This window comes from Coturnix japonica, chromosome 5, assembly GCF_001577835.2.
Source record: "Coturnix japonica isolate 7356 chromosome 5, Coturnix japonica 2.1, whole genome shotgun sequence".
NCBI lineage: Eukaryota > Metazoa > Chordata > Aves > Galliformes > Phasianidae > Coturnix > Coturnix japonica.
In genome coordinates, this window is record NC_029520.1 from 29,088,480 (window position 1) to 29,108,348 (window position 19,869).

A 19,869-nucleotide genomic window follows, 5' to 3' on the forward strand; every position below is an offset into this window, starting at 1 on the left:
AGAAATACTAATTTATCCTTGACTTTTAAACAGTTTAGGATTATTTTCTTTTTGTTGAATGTCAGGTCTCACTCAATCTTGACACCTACCTAGTCTATTAATAGCTCAAGAATAATTTACTAGGCAAACAATGTGATTCTAAAATAAAATATGTAATTGGTAGGATGAAGAATCTCAAATACTCTGTGTAATTTAATTAATTTAAATTACTCTGTGTAATTTAACATCAAGAAATTAGTATGAAAGAAATTATGAGTTGGCCCAAAGATCCACTGAATGTTTTTCTAGTCAAATTCAGAAAAAAAATTAAGTTAAAAGTCAGGATAATTCTGTAAATAAACTGAAAAAAAAAAATGTTGGCTGAGAAATTTTGTTCAGGTGAAACATACAAGAGTATTACTTGAAAACATGATGTCAGTGCTCAGTATCTCTTGTCACATTGGTAATAGCTCACAGTTCTCTTGTTTTATAGCATCTTTCAAATATTTTCTCTCAAAATGTTTAATAAAGGAATATCTCTTATGAGTAACACGAAGAACGTAGTCCACATTTTTGATTGGCATCATTGCATCTCCTTCAATGTCAGCTGAATGGCCGGGAAAATTTTCATTCTATTATAAGCAGGACAGTATGAAAACAAGACAGCTAAGGGGACTTCAGAGCAAGACAAATCCGGCCCAGTTCCCACCTTGGTATCAAGCGTAAGTACTTACTAAGTTGACATCCTATGTTAAAGATGGCAGTAACTGGAATGAAGTATTCTAATGGATCAGAAATCAAACACTGCAGAAATGCAGCCACAAAATATTTCCATGATTTTAATGAAGCATGTTAAGAAAAGAGTGAATTCCGTTGATTGTTTACAGGAAATGTATGGAAGAGACAGTAAAAGCGTATTAATAATGCCTTGGTGAATGCTTAGCCTTGTCCAAAACAGAGCTTCTTTAATAAATAAAGAAAGTAGACTCTGTTTTGTTTTCTTTAGTAGCTAAAATAATACTATTAGTTAATATTCCTCAATGCTACTCTAGAATACTATTTGGAAAACTATTAAACCCTAGAAGTCTTCCCCTTTGAGAGCCTTCAAATGTTTTCCATCACCAGGCATTTCAGTATTGTTCATAATGTTTTTTGTTATTTTCTTTTTGTTTCAACTCTCTTTTGTCTCTGTGGTATTTTTTTTTACCCTGTGTATATGCAGTAGAAGAAGCTCAGTAAACACTCTCTGAGATCTGAGAAGTATGTTATGTACATGCTAGTACTGTTATTGTGTTAAATATTTTATTGTTAAAATGGCAAATATCAGTCTGTTATGAACTCCTTTTTGTAGAGAATGTATAAGAATGTTGGATCAAAATGAAGATATTACTGATATTTAATGTGTTGTAGGAAACTGTTAATGGAAAGATTTGTATTTAGCTCTTTATAGTCAAGGGATTCTAATGGCCAGCATAATTGAAGAGAAACTTCATTTTGATGACCAAAGTTCTAGCTCTGATTAATAAACTGGTATGTGTGAGGGAATTTTTCATTCCTTTAAAAAGGTTAGATAAAAATATTTTTATAATGAATTTGACTAAATGGTAAAAATTCTGAAAATACTCAGAAAGAATTTGGAAAAAAGTATTGTTTCTGTCTATTAAAATGTTTTGTTCATAATTCAGATACAGTTTTCCTGAAAACTAAATCTGTAGCTTTTTTCCCTTTCTCCCTTCCTTCTTTCTTTCCTTCCCTTCTTCCCTTTTTCTTTCTTTCTTTCCTTCCTTCCTTTCTTCTTCTTTTAGCTTTTCTTTTAGGAAAATGAGATTAGCTGATTTAAAAGCATTCTTCAAAAAAATTGAGCGAGGTATTTCTATATTAAAAAAGAAATATCTTTTGTTTTGTTCTGTTTTTGATGAAGAAAAATAATTTTGCCAAATAATTCTGAGCCAGGTTGATATATTCCACTCCTGCTTTTTAATTCCCTGACTACTGTGGTGTTTTCTCCACAGCATGGTCCAGCTATATCTTTTGTTAATAATTCACGTGTTTTCATACAAATTGTTCTAGAAGTTTGCAGCACTGTAGACTGGGATCATTCTTGTCATATCCATCAACTATCTTAGTATTCCTAACAAAAGCAGTAGAATCTGCCAGTCTTGTAAAATTATACTTCTTCGGATATATTGTAACAAAGTGATTTTATGTACACAACAGATTCAGAGAGCCCTATGTATTCATTCATATCTGAGAACAAATTCATTAAAAGTTAATTCCTTAGCTAGAATGTAATTAGAATAGACTACTTAATTGCTGCTTTCCCTATAATTCTGGGGCATCTGTCTCTGATTCTGAAAAATATAAGTCAGCTGAGAAACAATCTGGAAAAGCACATGAGGCTTTGCTGCAGCTGGCAGATTCAGGTTCTTTTTGTTTCAGATTATTGAACTCACTGCAGTGGATTTCAAATGAGAGCTCATGAAAATTGGTGAGACCAAAGCAATGGGGTGGGTTATAAACAAGGAGAGTCCTAGGTGATATACTGGTAAAGACAAGCTGGATGTATTTGATTTTATCTTCTTAGAACTACATGTTATCTGGGGAAGGAAATAAAGATGTTTCTATTTTCTTTTGAATTAGACTTACAAATACACACAAAAAATGGGAATTGCAAGAGGAGAGTGATGAAATAGAAAATGAAATGTAGGTAAACCATAAGTAAAATAAAGGAACTACACAAAGAGAGAGAATATGGGAAGCAACAAAGAAGGGAAAAGATCTAATTCCTGGTATACAACATCCTGAATAGTTCTTAACAACTGAATTGGACACAATTATAGGTGATAGTGACTTGCAAGTAGCTTACAGCAGAAAAATAAATTACATTTAAAGGTAATGGCAGTCTGGTATAAATGCCACTAGATGGGCTAGTTGGTATCAGGTGTCATTTGCCTCTGGTCAGGACACTGGCCTGGTATCAGTTGTGATGCTAAATTTGAAAAGTAATACACACATTGGCTATGAAGTCCTGATCACTTTCTATAGACCAGGACAGGTGCAGAATCTATGGCGAAGAAACAAGAGCGCAGTATACTTGTGGAGGAGACTCAAGGTGGAGTGAAGCATAAATCAGAGTGAAGTGCACTTGGCTGCCATTTCTGGAGTCTCACTCCTTCTTTTTCCTCTCTCTCTTTTTCTGTCTTTAACTGATCTTCTCTGACCTCATTAGGTATGTAGGTATTAATCCACAAAACTGATATTTATGAGTGAAACATCTGCTTGCTTGATGTTCTGCAAATTTGAGCTTTTTCCACTTACATATTAGAAGGGAATGTAGTTTAAATGAAAACAACCACATAACTAAACTAGCTGGATAGAATATAGACTTGAACATTGTTTTTCTTGTTTGTTTGTTTTGTTTTGTTTTGTTTTTTATTAAATTTCACCTAATATAAAAGATCTTCAAACTGGCTTTGGTACATCTAGTAATTACCCATTACCCTTGGAATTGTTATTTGTTGGTGCTTTGCTAACAGCCAGACACTCATTGATGATGATGTGGTGATACTGAACAAACAGACACACAGCTGTTCTTCATGTCCCATCTATCATGGTGTTTATGTCTGATATTTTTCTAACTAAAAAACCAAGCAGCTGAAATGAGACATGGAGTCTGCTAGAGAAACTGCCTGTCAGCATTCTTGTGGAAGGCAGGTAATCTCTCAGGGACACTGCACAGGACCAGCAACCAAGATAGAGAGATGCTGGAAACTGTTGAAGTGTTCCAGACATATTTCTGTCCTCCTAAACTGCTCTGTGTCCCTCAGTGCCAATGACAGCTCTAGAAGCCCACAGTGCAGCATCTTTCCTGAGCTGCATTTAATTTCCAAGCAGCCTGCAGTCTTTGCAGCAAAAAAACCTGGCATCCTACCCCTGTCATGCCTGCTATGCTGCAGCTCATGGGAGAAGAACAGTGCCTCTGGAAGTGAGTAATTACTCCTGTGCTGGCCTTATGTTTGCAGACTCTCTGGGCTCTCCTTGAGCCCTCTTTCTGCTGCAAAGGGTAAATACGGGAATAAGAGACTCAGCTGTTCTTTGCAAGTGACATGTGGCAAATAATGGCTGCAGAGGGCCAGACTCACAGGCATACATTCCTTTCACCTCTGTTGATGTTGCTTGTTCCTACTTCTCTCAGCTTCCTAACACAATGGTTTAGCTACATCTTCCAGTGCCCACCTCATTACTCTGTCATTTCAGAGCACACTTGAGATGTTTTAGGTTAATTATAGATGTGCAGCAGTACACAAGTGAGTGAAAGAGACGTGGAGAGATAACAATAGTCTGCAACTATGCAAAGGCTTTAAATGCTGAGACAATAGGGAAGATATTGAGGGAATGTATTAAGTATGAACAATGAGCTATAACTGGGGTGAATGGGACACTACTGGGAAAGGGAATAATCTGACAAATTCTCCTGAGAAGTCTGCCCAACAGTATGGTTATTACATCGGGAGACCGTCATCTAGCATTTTCTAGGAGAAAGATTTATCACTTGGGAGTTTCAAGTTTAGATTGCAATAGTGTACTGTAGGGGGTGGGTTTAATAGAGAACAACTTTAGGTTGCTGGCAACTGTGGAACTGTCATTTTTTGCTTATCTTCGTCTATCTCCATGCACAGTCACATTCATAGTTACACAGATGTAGATAACCATGCATGACTCCTTTGTGACAGTGACTCAGTAGTGACTGTGACATTCATGATATATGTTGTATGTTTAACATTCTCATCTCATCAGGATCCCTGTCCTTCAGTAAGACTCTACTGTGATGCTTCTTATATTTCTAAGGCATGTATTGCTCCAAACAGCTGTCATGGGACAAAATAAAACCTGCCAGAGTGGTATTTGTGTCTTATTTCTAAAAAAGTAAAATTTATTCCAAAGATTACTAATGGCCTGAGGCTTAAGAGAGGTAACATTCAGCTCTGTGCTAGGACTGTTTTTATATCTCACAATTCACTGGATTTGGGAAAAAAAAAAAAAAAGTGTATTTTCAGTAAGGAAAAAAAAAGTGTTCTGTTCTAAGACATACACTGTACTTTCAAATCAAAATAATGGCATGGTTGATGTGTTATGAAAAGTTTACTGCTTTTATGAGAACCTCTACAGATACCAAAAGAACAGCATGAAATACAAAAACAAGAGTTATTCTAAATGTTTCCATTTTGTGAGTTAGTGCAGTGTTACCTACTGTAAATAATCTGCAGTCGGTGGTAGTGTCTGATACTTCAAAGTGTTTAAAGAATCAAAGCCTAATCTTTCTGCCAAATATCTTTGTTTGTTTGTTTGTCTTTCACCCCCAAAAAATAGTCATTGAAAGGATTTCAGGAAATCACAAAATGCTGTGTAACTTTTTTATTTGTAGATTTAGTATGCAGAGGATTCCATTCATGTTCTGCTGCCTTGAGACCTGTCGGTGTCTCATTAGTCGGGGAACACACACAACTTTGCCTTTGTATCACAAACAGTATTTGTGCTACACCAATAACACTATGTAGGCAGCTCCTAAGCATTCAGGCTGTTTCAAAGTATTCACAGCTCAGGCTTGTTGCAGATTTGCATGCACACTCCACACTATTGCTTGTTCCTTTGTCACTGCAGTGCTGCTGGTAGCTGTGTCATGAGAAATGCATACAGCACGTGGGACCCTTGCCAGTCAGATGCTAAACTGTTTTTGCCCTAGACGACATGCAATACATTTCAGTAGGTTATTGCTTGTTTGTTTGTTTGTCTTGTTTATTTGAAGCTCTGATAGCACTTTGTTGCAGAAAACAAGGTGAATTTGGCCACAGGTATAAGTTTATCTGGGGACTTTTCAAAGGGCTGCAAAGAAGCAGATGTGATTTTGGATTTATGTTCATCGTGTGCTGCCCTTTCTGTTTGACCTTGCAGTATGCAGTAAGGAGAGAGAGAAAGGAGAGAAGAGATTGATGAGCTCTGAAGTGCATCAGAATCCTAGATGTGAGTCCTACAGAATTAGAAATCCAAAACTTGAGGAAGGCATAGATAAAGCCGATATTTAGTTACAAAGGAAACAAGAAAATACAGACTATTTTGTGCAGACTTTGCAGCAAGAGTTGGCTCTGTCTCAGTTTCAGCAGTCTCTCAAGCCAAAGGGAATGCAGGATGTGACAGGAGGGTCTGATTGGAAAGGAATTCAATGCAGCTATCAGCAGCAAGCTTCTATGTAAATACTGTAACACCTCTGCATGGAGGAACAGCTGAGATAACACTGTAAACTAATCTCTAGTGCTAGTGAAGCTGGCCAATCCCTCACATTGTAAGGTTTCTGTAGAAAAGATGTGCTAGAGAAAAAAAAAAAAAAGGAAAAAGAAAGAAAGGAAAAAAAGGTGAAGAGATGAATAAGCAGATGTGGCAGCTTACAACAGAGTAAAATGTACTTTTTCTTTCTTTCTTTCTCTCTTCCTCCCTTCCCCTCTCCCTCCCTTCCTCCCTCCTTTCCTCCCTTCTTCCGTCCCTTTCTCTCCCTCTCTCTCTCTTTCTCTCTCTCTCTCTTTCTTTCTTTCTTTCTAATTGAAAGCAGTGTGTGATTTTTTTCTTTGAAATGGTACTCTCTGCACACATAGCCTGTGCTATACAATATACTCTGGCACAGATACATGAATTCATACACAAATAGGCACTGCTATCACCAGAATATTTTCAACTCTTTCTTAAGCTATGTCAATTTAAATAAATACATACTCACTTGGAGTCCTTATGCCATCACCATTAATTATGGATGATTTTTCACCTATACCCAGAGTCTGAGAGATGAAGTTTGTCCAAAGCAGTAATACTGGTGTATAGTCCTTCCCTGCTACAGCCTTTCTAGGTCACTGTATTTTACAGACCTACACATCCCCTTCTCATGTTGCTAAGAAATACATATTTCTGCATATATACACATAGAAAATACACACACTCCTTTACACACAGATGGCGTCTCACCTGAAACAGGCTGTGTCTCCTCACTTACGGAAAAGCAGGTGCTAGGAATGACCAAGTTTATTGCCACATCTGCTTCAGAGTTGTGTTCATAATTGGCACAACTACAAGACAAACCAGGACTGAAGTGGAGCTAACCACCTCATTACTGATGCCACTCTCTCTGATTTCAGAACAAATAAAAGTTTAGGAGCTTCTGATGCACCCTTTGGATATGATTCAGCAATAAGTGGCAGTTCCCAGCTCGGTACCCTTTGTCAGAGCCAAGTCACAGCACAGACAGCTCTCATAGCAAAGCACTTCCAGGTTGGTATGCACCCACAACCTCTTTGCTCCCACCTCTCTGAAGCTGCGTACAGCCATATGGTGGAGGTGACACCAATAATCTAAAGCTACATGAAGCAGTTGATGCAGCTGGCTGGGTTCCCTCCTGCACTGTTTCATCCCCTCTTTGCCTTCTGCCCCAAATCTCCATTCTTATTCCTGCTGTGCCTTTTGCAGACCAGTGCTAAGCCATTACACACGGCACTCCTGAGGGATGAAGGACGCTGCTGTTCCAATGCAGTCCCTCTGGGACTCGTGCTGACAGGCTCTGCCTCACATACCATGCCAAGCCCACTTAAGGGATGCCTCTCCCATCTTTCTATTTTTAACTATACTTAAAAAAAAAAAAAAAAAAAAAAAGAAAAGAAAAAAGAAAAAAGAAAAAAAAGAAAAAAATAGATGAATATTCTGGGTTCCACCGTTGGAACAAATTATCAATGTGGATGTTTCAACAACTGAGCAGGAAAACAACTGCCACATTACATTAATAACACAGCTCTTCTTTCTTTTTTCATTTTTCTTTTTTTTTTTGTCTGAGCTATCCCCATCTCTCCTCCTCTGCCTTATGCATATCACTATGCATTACCAATCCAGCGTGCATTAGAAGAGCAAAAATAGGGTGTTTCAATAGATGCATTAATGTGAAGGAACAGCTCCCATTTTGTGCCATAGATATTGTCAGCCAAAACTAGAGAGGAGCCCCATTTTTTGTCTGCATTTGCTAATCAGAGTGTAAAAGAAGTTATAGGCATGTAGCGCTCTCTCCTGTGGCAGCACAGATGCTGCTCACGTGCAGCAGGGACGCCACCATTTCTGTTACCGAAAAAGCCTCATGGTTCATCTACTACACAAGTGATAGATTGGATTTTGTTTTTTGATGGAAACGAAAACGAAAAGAGGGGGGAAAGGACATCCCCGCGACGTGCCCCGCCACTTCTGCCATGCCTCTGTGCCTCAGCTCTGATGCCCCACGGCGAGTGGTCACCCGGGCCCGACACCTCGGTCCACGCACGGCGGCTCACTCTGCCTCGGAGGGACCATGGAGAGCCCCAGGAGAGCTCCGAGCCTGCCCTCCCACCACGTCGGCGGGGGGCTCCCTATTTGGCCATGCGGCGGCAGGACCGCGTTGCTCCGCACCTGCCTTAGATGGCCGGGCAGCCGCGCCGCGCCTTGCGCCATTCATGGCCGCGCTGCGCCGCCATGGCGCCGAGCCGGCCAAATAAGGAGAAGGTGGCTGCCCCGGCCCGCGGACCGCCCGGCCCCGCCGCGGGCTATAAAGCGGCAGCCTCGAGCCCCGCCGGCATCTAGGCGCTCGTCGGTAACCTTCCACCGCCCGTGCTGCTCCGGTGAGTGGTGCTGTAAGGCGGGACGGAAGGGATGGAGAGAGAGAAGAATGGATGGGGGGCATCGACGGGAGGCACCGACGGGCTCAGCTTGTGCGGGTGATACCGGCGCTCTGCCTGCTCCAGCCGCGAGCACGGGGACGGGAACACCGCCCTCTGCCCTTCTCCACCCCTCGGGAGCGGCTGTGGCTCGACGGGGCGCGGTTCCCTGCCGGTGGCAGAGTGCGCTGCGGTATCATTTCGCTCATCCGTTTTGATCCGTGCCCCGAGGTTACCGCTAGTGATGCCCTAAGTTAGCGTTCTGAGAGCCTTTGGAAGCGCGAAGGCAGTGGCCGCCGGGTCCCGTCGGAAGCCGTGCCCGACCATGGCCGAACCCCGCGGCACCCGCCGGGACCCGCCGAGCCTCTCGCTGCCTCCGGGGCCGTCCGTGTCCCCGGGCGGTGCCTCGCGGTGCCCGCAGGGGTCTGTATGTGCCGCCGCGCTGTCTTGCAGGTCCGTGCCTATCAGCCAAGATGTGTGACGACGAGGAGACCACCGCGCTGGTGTGCGACAACGGCTCGGGGCTGGTCAAGGCAGGCTTTGCTGGGGACGATGCCCCCAGGGCCGTGTTCCCATCCATCGTCGGCCGCCCCAGGCACCAGGTAAATTCCTGACTAAGGAGAGAACCGGGCTCCATCCTCTCATCAGGAGGCAGCCCCACTCCATAGTTCTGTCCTTCTGCCACCCCAGCCTTCTCTTCCCTCGTGTCCTACTGACACCATTTCTGTTGTCTGTGCTGCTTCCCTACATTTCCCTCTTGGGCTCACCATTCTCTTATCTCTGTCACTGTCACCTCTTGTACCAGTTCTTTCTGATTCAGCAGTATCCCTTCTCTCTCCCTCAATGAGTCCAAACCCACTTTCCTTCAGAGCTGCTGCCCACACCATCCCTTAAGCCAGATATGCTGCTGGTGTTGGTTCAAAGGCATCTCCATGGGCTGAATTGAACCCATCCAATTTTCTACATATCAAGACTTTGCATTTCCTGTGCTGCTTTTGTCTGTCTCTGCCTTCTTATCACCTTCTAAGCCTTCTTTTCTGAGGTCCCATTTCATTCTCCCTGTCTTATCTCACAGTTTGTTCAAAATGCAGAAAACACATGGCTTTTTCTCCTATAATCATCTCCTGATGAATATTAGAAAGCTTATCACGCTTTTCACTGCCAATTGAACTTTTGGTCCAGAAAGAGGACCAAATAATATAATAAAATAATATAATAAAAATAAAGGATATATAAAAATAAAATTAAAAAAAATAAAACTGGGAGAATTCCTTTGATCTTATTAAAGGAAAAATAATTTTAAGAGAGAACTTCGAGTTCTGTTGAGTTAGTATTTTAATAAATAACTTTAACAACCTTTTAGTGGCATTACTGGTTGTACCTTTCTGGAAAATAGCATGGTTGATTGAGGTGTAAATCTAGCTCTGTGATCTTGTCTCAAATCATGTGTTCCTGTGTTTTGTTCTTTTAGGGTGTTATGGTTGGTATGGGTCAAAAAGATTCCTATGTGGGTGATGAAGCACAGAGCAAAAGAGGTATCCTTACTTTGAAATATCCAATTGAACATGGCATAATCACCAACTGGGACGATATGGAGAAGATCTGGCACCACACTTTCTACAATGAGCTGCGTGTGGCCCCTGAGGAGCACCCCGTGCTGCTCACAGAGGCCCCCCTGAACCCTAAAGCCAACCGGGAGAAGATGACCCAGATCATGTTTGAGACCTTCAACACTCCAGCTATGTATGTGGCCATCCAGGCTGTGCTGTCCCTGTATGCCTCTGGTCGTACCACAGGTAAAATAGACTTCTTTCCTTTCAGGACCCACAAAGGGACTCCTTCCCTTCCCACTCCAGACGTACACACACAGACACAAAACATCTCAACATTCAAATTTGCAGAAAACTATGCTGTTGGCTTATTCTTTTTTAAGATTATATTTATTAAAAGTAAATTTAACTAGCAGAAAAGCTAGTCTGTGGAAGGAGCTATATAAATTTGTCAGCATTGGTTTTGAAGAAAGACATTAAAGAGCTAATTTTCCAGCTGCTTGTCATGATGCAAACAAACAGACATTACTGCAGTTACCACAAGTATTATACTAGTTTGTGTTTAAACTGGGCCTAAGAGTTGCCCTTTACTGGATCAAGGCGATCAATACCATTGATATACTTGCAGTTCAGTGTAGTATTGGAAGCCTATTCTTATGGATTTGTAGAAGTCCGTATGGGACATTTTTTTATGGGGATTGTTTGACCAAATGGGAACATCAGGAGTTGGCAAGAACTGCCTGGCAGGAGCTGGCTAAAATAGAACCATGCTGCTTTATGCTACCTGAAAAATGCAATGTTCTTATGTCTATGGTACTGCTGTGTTGTAAGGTTTCTCAGGTTATTCCAACTGTTTTCTGACATTTCTGTTCCAGGTATTGTTCTTGACTCTGGCGATGGAGTCACCCACAACGTGCCCATTTATGAAGGTTATGCTTTGCCTCATGCTATCATGCGCCTGGATCTGGCTGGCAGGGATCTGACCGACTACCTCATGAAGATCCTCACAGAACGTGGCTATTCCTTTGTGACAACAGGTCAGTCCTTCAGCTTGACCCTCTTCTGAATATCCTCATATCTTCCTTGGCCCATCTTCTTTCCCCAGTATTTTGTTTCTCCAAACTTGATTTGATTTCTGTGTACTTGCAGCTGAACGTGAGATTGTTCGTGATATCAAAGAGAAATTGTGCTATGTTGCCCTGGACTTTGAGAATGAAATGGCCACAGCTGCTTCATCATCCTCCCTGGAGAAAAGCTACGAATTGCCTGATGGTCAAGTGATTACAATTGGTAATGAACGTTTCCGCTGCCCTGAAACTTTATTCCAGCCATCCTTTATTGGTAAGTGCTGCCAGGAAATTCTTTTTTCAGTAGGAGGTGCAAATGAATCAGAAATTCTAGAGCTCCCCTTCCTGTTTAACTACATTTTGCACAAAATCAACTATTAATAGGGAGTTTGATTCTCTGCTCCCTCTTAGCTGTACTTAATGTCATTAATAGCTAGTAATTAGCTGGGCTCTGGACTCCTGCTGCAACTTGTAGACCAGCTTGTAAATTCACAATTTTTAGTGATGGAGTGTACATTGAAAATGTTGTTGAGTTACCAATGGCAAGAAAAACTTACAGTGCTAAATTTATACCACCTGCACTTCAAACACTATCTGATTCCATGAAGAAGTGAAATGTGTGTGAGAAAAAAAGATGTAATGAAGAAGTGTATATTTACATGCACTGAAATTAAGCCTTGCCATGGACAAGATGACTGGTTTTGCAGTGTGTAGATGCAGCTGACGGATAACAGCAAATGCTTATAATCTAAGCCCCAAGGAACAAATGCAGTTGTTGATCAGCTGACGTGTGACTGTGGATTTAGTGTCAGGAAGCACCTGTTAAAATTATAAATTGGAATGCAGCCTACGAACACTTGCTTCTGGTTTCTTTTTACTTATCACCAAATCCTAACAATGTCATCCATGTCTTGGTTTTGCCTTCACGTTTATAAATGGTGTGGACTCATACTAAATAAGTTTGTCTTATGTTTCTAATTCTTCTCTTACTGTAGATCTTGTGTCTTTGCATATGAATTATGGTTCTTAGCTTTTCTAATAAGCAATATTCATTTTCTAAACTTATCCTGTAGTTTTGGGTTTGTTTTCTTTTTTTCTTTTTTTTTAATTTTTTTTCTGCACAACCTAGCAATCAATAAACAATTTTAGAACAAAACTATAAAAGTTCATATTCACTGTGAAGGGAAATGCTGAGTGTCGTTTTCACTAAGATCTCTTGTATAATTTACTAATCAGCTCTTTTTTTCACAAGGTATGGAATCTGCTGGTATTCATGAAACTACCTACAACAGCATCATGAAGTGTGATATTGATATTCGTAAGGATCTGTATGCTAACAACGTTCTCTCAGGTGGTACAACAATGTACCCCGGTATTGCTGATCGCATGCAGAAAGAAATCACTGCACTTGCTCCTAGCACAATGAAGATCAAGGTGAGGACTTTATCTCTACTATAACATAGGAATAAGGTTGGGGAAAACGCCCATATCATTAAATTAGGACATAGGAATAACTTATAAATGAGACCATCAGCTGATGAGCAAATAAGAAGTATTTCCATTTAATTAACATAATGTTATTAATGAGAAGCAATCGTTACAAATCAGGAAAATTGTCTGTAGATTTACTTAAAGAATATTACATTACCAGATGCTGAAGACCAGTACATTACTATGCATTCTTACTTAAAGAAATGCCTAGCAGTTTGGTGTGTTGATGATGTGGGTTAGTTGTGTAGGAATTGAGCTGTTAATGTAAGATTTTACTGTTTCTCTTCATCCTAGATCATTGCTCCACCTGAACGCAAGTACTCTGTTTGGATTGGTGGCTCCATTCTAGCGTCTTTGTCCACCTTCCAGCAAATGTGGATCAGCAAACAGGAGTATGATGAAGCTGGTCCATCCATTGTCCACCGCAAGTGCTTCTAAGCACTTTTCCCTACATTTACTTCCCACTCAGGATGACGACAGTATGCTTCTTGGAGTCTTCTGGCAGCCCTTCCTGAACTCCTCCGTCATTGTACAGTTTGTTTACACACTTGTGCAATTTATTTGTGCTTCTAATATTTATTGCTTTATAAATAAAGATCTGGGACTTGCAACCTACAAATGTTTCTGATTGTTTTGTTGTAAGTGTTATTTGGTTAAAAATGAGTCTGTGAATATCCTGGAATTTGGCAACTCCCATCAAACTTGCCATGAATGTCTTTCTAAGTGATGTGGACATGTTAGTCATATTTCATACTTATAGTTTTAATTTCTAAGCTTGAAACAAAAGATCTATCATTTACAAGAAAGTAACCTTGAGGGTAGACCCAAGGAGTGGAACAAGAAGAAGGAAACCTCTCACGTTCACTGAATGGGCTTAGAATCATTTTTTTCCATTACGTTAATTATTACCCAAGTAATTTAATATCAACTTAATGAAAGCCAAAGCCTCTTAAGAAGGATTATGCTAATACACCTAGAAAGCAATTTATAACTAATTAACTCAGTACTTGAGAGTCATACAATTGTTTATGTGGGTTATAAATATTTATGACAAAACATTATTTCTAATTGACAATTTACTCATTTTCTTCCATCTTCTCAATGTCAGAAGCCTCAGTTGTACTAATGCAAAGAACCAAACTGTTGCTGTGTAAACATATAATTGTTATAACTGATTAGTTGCACATCATCATTCATATGTCTCAGGCAGTTTTTAGTCCATAATCTTTGCTATTCTTACTACCTGACCTAAATATGCTTTTCATGAGCTTTTGTGTTCCTCACCACAACTTATTCATAACTGTGTTCATTGTTTTAAAGAATAATACCTAAAAGGTGAAGAACCAGAATCACCTGGGAGATTTTCATAGAAATAATGGAACTAGTCAGTGTCATAGCTTGAACTATGTAAAGACAAGTGAATCTAAATTTGATTTAAGAAATCAATTAAAGTATGTATCAAATTAGTACCTGTATTTAGGCATGTGCTCAAATAAATGCCATTACAGGTGTTTAAAAACATGAGATTTATTGCTAATTTTATACTCAAACTCTAATTGAAAAAAATATATATATAGTAATAGGGTGTACAGAAACTTTTTGTGTTCCTCCTACCTGTTAATCTTTGGAAGCGCATTTAAATTGGTCACTTGGAGTGATCTGCGGTTAAGCAGAACTGATCTTACCTTTTGACTACTTTAGACATGTTTACTACCTGTTTCTAGCTCACTTAATAATAGAAGGCTGTTGAAGCTGTTTGGCTTAAGTACTACTGTAATTGCCTACCACTGACATATATTTGAAATATTTAGCTGCTTCTAGGTATTTATTTGATTTTGGGCTTAGAAGGTGGATGGAACTGTTAAATGTAAATGAAATTTGAACATAAACCTGAAAGATACTGCACAAAATATCACTGAAATCCTTCTACAACAGAACTTTTCACAGCGCAGTACAGATTAATTATCTGCAAATCACTTAAGGCAAAGTCAACATCTATCAGTGTTTTCAAGAAGGTTTCCAGAGTAGGAATTGTATCTTTTCTGAAAGTGTAGGAACTTTACCAGATTTTTGAACAAGAGAGAAAAGTAAGTATTCAAACAAATAAAATTGCACTTTTCTTACTTAGTCTTGGTTACTATTTGAAAGATTTGGCTGATAAAAGAGGTCATCTCAGGTATTACTGTGAATTAATGAGATGATACTGGACATAAATTGCAACTAATTGGAGCTTAAAATTGTTAAGCAAGTATGCGAAGGGCGTAGTAAGTCAGGCCTCATGGATTCCTGACTGCCTGGCTCCAATAGGTCGGGAATGGCAAGCATACAGCTGGCAGCACTGCTGTGACTGTGATTATAATTTTGTCCTTAAGCTTGTGGGCATGAGGAGGGAACTGAAGGAAGTCACTGATTCCATGTCCGGTAGAAAAATTCTTTCCATATAAAGTTCTGGCTATGTAATTTACAGTTTATGGAGATGGACAGGAACAGCAAGGATTATGTAAAAAGATAGTATGCTTGACCAAGAGTACAGTATGATTAAACAGTACTGGCATCTTACCCTTTTTTCTTCTTATAGCATGTTTCCAGATATATTCAATTTTAATGCTGTTATCCCATATTTTGCCATTATCAAATATGCATTCACAGTCAGTGCAGTGAAAACTTGAATAATTCAGTGGAATAGGAAATATGATAACTATTTATGGAAACAAAACTTGGGAAATTTTTAGAACTCTTAAATATAGATAATGCAACTGACCAGTTTTAGAGGAATTTGGGTCGCATAAGCTAGGATAAAATTCTGCTAACGGAACCTATTGCTGAAATGTATCCTATTTACATTTTACATCAAGCCTCAATTATAGTTGTTAACATTTTATATGGTAAATAAAGAGTGTGGAATGTGTTTAAAATGATTGATTTTTTAACAGAAAATAAGGACATGTTTCAGAAATTTCTTGTTAGTACTTCAAGGCTCCTAAAAAAAAGAAAAAAAGAAAAATGGTACAATAGTCATCACAAATTTGATAGTTGTCTACTTTGTGCTAATCCCTAAAAAGGATGTTTCATCTGAAGCCTTAAAAATGCCACCCTGGGGCTAAACACTAATATGAAAATTCTTATCTTTAGAAGAAGTTAGAAGAAATGAATCCCATAGATTATGTGTGTAGACTGAGAGATTTATATTAAAATATTCAGATCACCAAGTATATGTGACAGACAGATTAATCTACAATAATCATGCAACAGTAGAAAAAGAAATCCCCCTTCTCTGCTAGAGGGACAGATTTAATAGAAGGGCCAGACAGGAAGAGATTTTTGCTTTCTTATACTAATAGTTAAATCTCATCTCTGGGTTATTATCATTATCTCTGTTATTACCAAGACAAAAGATATGGCAAATATATATATATATATATATATATGTAAATAATGAGTGATTAGTAAATCTCACTCATTGGACTCAAGAAAGAAGCAATTCAGGCAGCCAATATACCACCAGTTCTTTACATTTTCTCTTGAGGGTGGTTATGACTGTTGACAGTTGCAAATACAGCATACAGAAATGTTAATTACTGTCGGGGAAAAAACACTGATATGTAGTTAAAAGATAACTTTACTTTGTGATTAGGCTGTCCTGTGCGAAGTGCATAAAATGATTTCAGTAGACATTAGCAAAAATTTAACATACCTGGTGATTATCTTATTTTTCATCATAAAGGGATAGCTCTCACAGCCAACTATGGAGAGTTGAAGGAGGGGCAGTGGCACGTGTCAGGAATTGCTCTGCTGCTTCTGCAACTAATTTTGGCTGTCTTGGAACAGCTGAAGTTGCAGATGCTCTCTAAAACGCAGTTCCTCAGTTTCCCTACCAGCACTGCCATTATGCCAGACAAAATCTGAAGGACAGTGAATAGCTCATAAGGCAGTTGAGACCCTTTGGAAAGAAAGCCAGCATATTCCTAATTCTCTTTGACAACACTCTTAACTGATGATCTGTTCCTGATAAGAAGGGAATCAGAACTAATCTTTAAAGTACTTTGTTACCGCCTTGCTACCTAAGTTTTATCAGGTACTTTCCTTGACTTACCATATTGCTTATATGGTTTAAAAAATGTTGCTGAAGCACAATTCCTCCTTTCTAGTAGAGAGCATACTATTTTCCATTTGATTTTCCTTGGATATACCTACTGTAGATACCTCATATGAGTTGGGGATTGGGAGAAAAATCGGTACATTTTATTCTGAGGAGGAAGGGGTCTGGAAGCAACACACTTCTGGGACAGTCAAGGTGGGGAGATCCTCCACAGCATCAAGATCTACAGGGGCTTACAGTACTAGATGTCAAGAAAAAGGTGGAATTGAGCCATATTGTCATATATTGTTATATGATAGATATCTTTTGGTATTGAATATCTTGCAAGTTCTGAATTTGTTTTTATTATATATTTCCAGGACACAGGTTTCTATCTTCAGAAGTTAAGTTTCTATTTAATGATAAACAAACAAACAAACAAACAAACACTAAAGTGGATAAGGAACATCAGTTTTAAGCAAGAAAATTGTCCATTTTGACTCATGTTTTTAAAATGTTTTTAGTTAGTAAAAAATTTAACCATTAGATTATTGAACTGAATTCCTTCTTTTGAAAAGCCAATGCAGTATGGTTTGCAGTGCTCCAATTTTCTGGTGAGCCAGAAAGTACAACCCTTGCAGAAATAGAAACCTCAGCAGATTTTTAAACACAAACAACTCAGAGCATAAGAAAAAAAAAAGCTTCTTACTTTTATATGAGTTATGTCTTGAATTTACTACTGAAACAAGGAGATCCTTCACTGTCTAGGGGCAAGGAATTCCATCTGCAAGAAAACACTGTTTTCCATTAGATAAACCATGCCATTTTTATGGCTGTAACTTTATTTTGAGCTGAAGTTTAAATGCAGTAATTTCCTCTTCTGCCTTCTGTTACACTCTTGACAGAAAAGACCTTTCTTGTGCTATACTTTTGACTCCATTACCTATATTAGTTTGACAATTGGAATAACTGGCGATGTAAATTAATATCATTTACTGATTTGGTTGATCAGTATTGGTATTCTGTCTATTCATGTCTTTGACATTCATAATGTTATATATCTTTCAAAAGAAGACACAGATTTTGAGCTATGGAGAGACAAAGTTATCATGTTTTTTCAGATCACTGAAATCTTGAAAGAATTTCTTACAGCTGGGTATCTAAGGAAATGATTGTGAGAAATACAGTTTGTGGTTATATGCTTAAAAAAAATTAACAGCTTTATTTGAACCATACTTAAATTATCTATATATACACACACAGGAAAGAATATTTAGTAGGAATTTAAAGTTTAATATGGCTTAATATGACTAAATGTCATAATTCATTACAGTGAAATACTACGAGCTGCCCAGGTATGCTATAAAATTATAATTTCTTATATTATAGACATGGAAACCACTAATATGTGACGAAGAGTTTTACAAAATGGATTTACAACACTTACTAGTTTTGAAATGATTGGATTGGAACTCTCCCGTGCAGCTCAGCTTTATATGGCAACTAGACAAACTGAAGCAATGCAGCAGTCACTTTTGGTCTTTTGCCTGTATATTTTGGCAGCTAAATTTAATGGACTTCGAAAGAGGCTTGTGTGGTATTGATGACTTCACTGTACACAGGAAAATGTTATGTTATTGCTGATCATAGATAGTCTCTTTCATTTGGTTCCGAGTTCTCTGAAATACAAGTATTTTCTCTAAATCTTCTCTTTACCTTCTCTTTGCAATTGAAGAATGCCTCTAACAGACACAATTCAGAGATTGTGTCTGTATAACACGACAAATGAGTATCTCCTCTAGCAACATAACTTCATGGATATATTGGAAGGACAAATGTTTCTTGCCAGAAAATTCAGACACATTTGATTAACAGAGAACTGCTGATATTTTGTAGCCTGAATTCTATGAAAGGACTTAATGCCCACTTTGATTTTATGCTTGAGGTAATATCTCAGTACTTTAGAATTTTGAGAAAAGATCAGAATTTGTGTATTTTTAGTCAAATGTGACTTATGGTCTGCAGTCAAAAATGCACAGAAATGTGATCTTCAGATGTAGCCCAAATACATCACATACTGCTGGAAGTGTAAAAGTGCCAAAAGTCATCTAGAGAATGCTGTGTCTAGTGTCACTTCAGTGTTTTAAGCTCTGCAGCAATAGTTTTGTAGAATTTTTCTTTCTAATAAAATGTAGAATCAGCCATAGTCATCAACTAACTAGACAAATTTACTTCTTTTCGTTTTAACAGAGATAGTGGATTTTGCCCATTGTACTAGCAGCTACTAGAAAGAGGAATCTATCTTCTGAACTTATTTTTGTAAACAGAAAGAAGTATTAAATGAACAGGGATAGTACCATGAAGGGTCTTCCTTTTGCTGAAAAGCATACATTGCTTATTTTGTCTGTGTATATCTTACAAAGCAAATACAACATCCTTTTAAGTTCTAAAAACATTATTTCTTTTACAAGTAATTATCCAAGAAGATGATTGTTCAGTCTCCAAATAGGGTCATGTGGTGAAAGGGTAACAGTGGGTGCTATTAAAAGCCTGACATTTATCATTCACAGTGGTTAAATTTATCATGGTATTTGTGGCATTTGCCAATCTAAGTATAGAGAATGCCACAAATACTACAGAACAGATAAATGCTGACTTGTGAAGATTGAATGCCATTTTGGGTATAGTGAGCATGGATTAATAGAGTTCTTGATTCTTGGAAATCTAAGGAGCAGAAATCTAACAGAACTGCCACCTTGGTCTTCTAGAGGGAAGACTTTGGCCTGTTGAGAAATCTGGTTCACAGAGTCCCCTGGGAGGCAGTTCTGATGGGGAAAAGAAGGCTGGACACTCTTACAGTAGGAAATCTTAATAGTGCAAGAACAGACCATTCTCATGTGCTGAAAGATAAGCCAGTGGGGAAGAAGACTAATTAGACTGAACAGATCTGTGGCTAGAAATGAGGAAGAAAACGAGAGTTTGTGGCCTTT

General features: G+C 38.7%; 1 protein-coding gene across 1 annotated transcript; it reads left to right on the forward strand.

Annotated features, from left to right (window-relative positions):
* The first annotated feature begins 8,554 nt into the window (after positions 1 to 8,554).
* On the forward strand, positions 8,555 to 13,420 carry ACTC1 (actin alpha cardiac muscle 1). Its single transcript, XM_015864910.1, has 7 exons — positions 8,555 to 8,657; positions 9,147 to 9,295; positions 10,165 to 10,489; positions 11,119 to 11,280; positions 11,393 to 11,584; positions 12,563 to 12,744; positions 13,096 to 13,420. The coding sequence occupies exons 2-7, from the start codon at positions 9,167 to 9,169 to the stop codon at positions 13,237 to 13,239; spliced, it is 1,134 nt and encodes a 377-aa protein (XP_015720396.1). The 5' UTR covers positions 8,555 to 8,657; positions 9,147 to 9,166; the 3' UTR covers positions 13,240 to 13,420.
* Positions 13,421 to 19,869: the final 6,449 nt, after the last annotated feature.

Coding starts and splice junctions, on each gene's coding strand:
- ACTC1 (XM_015864910.1), top strand. CDS start 9,167: ATGTGTGACGACGAGGAGACCACCGCGCTGGTGTGCGACAACGGCTCG. Junction 10,490..11,118: donor TGCCTCTGGTCGTACCACAG/GTAAAATAGACT, acceptor TTTCTGTTCCAG/GTATTGTTCTTGACTCTGGC. Junction 11,281..11,392: donor CTATTCCTTTGTGACAACAG/GTCAGTCCTTCA, acceptor GTGTACTTGCAG/CTGAACGTGAGATTGTTCGT.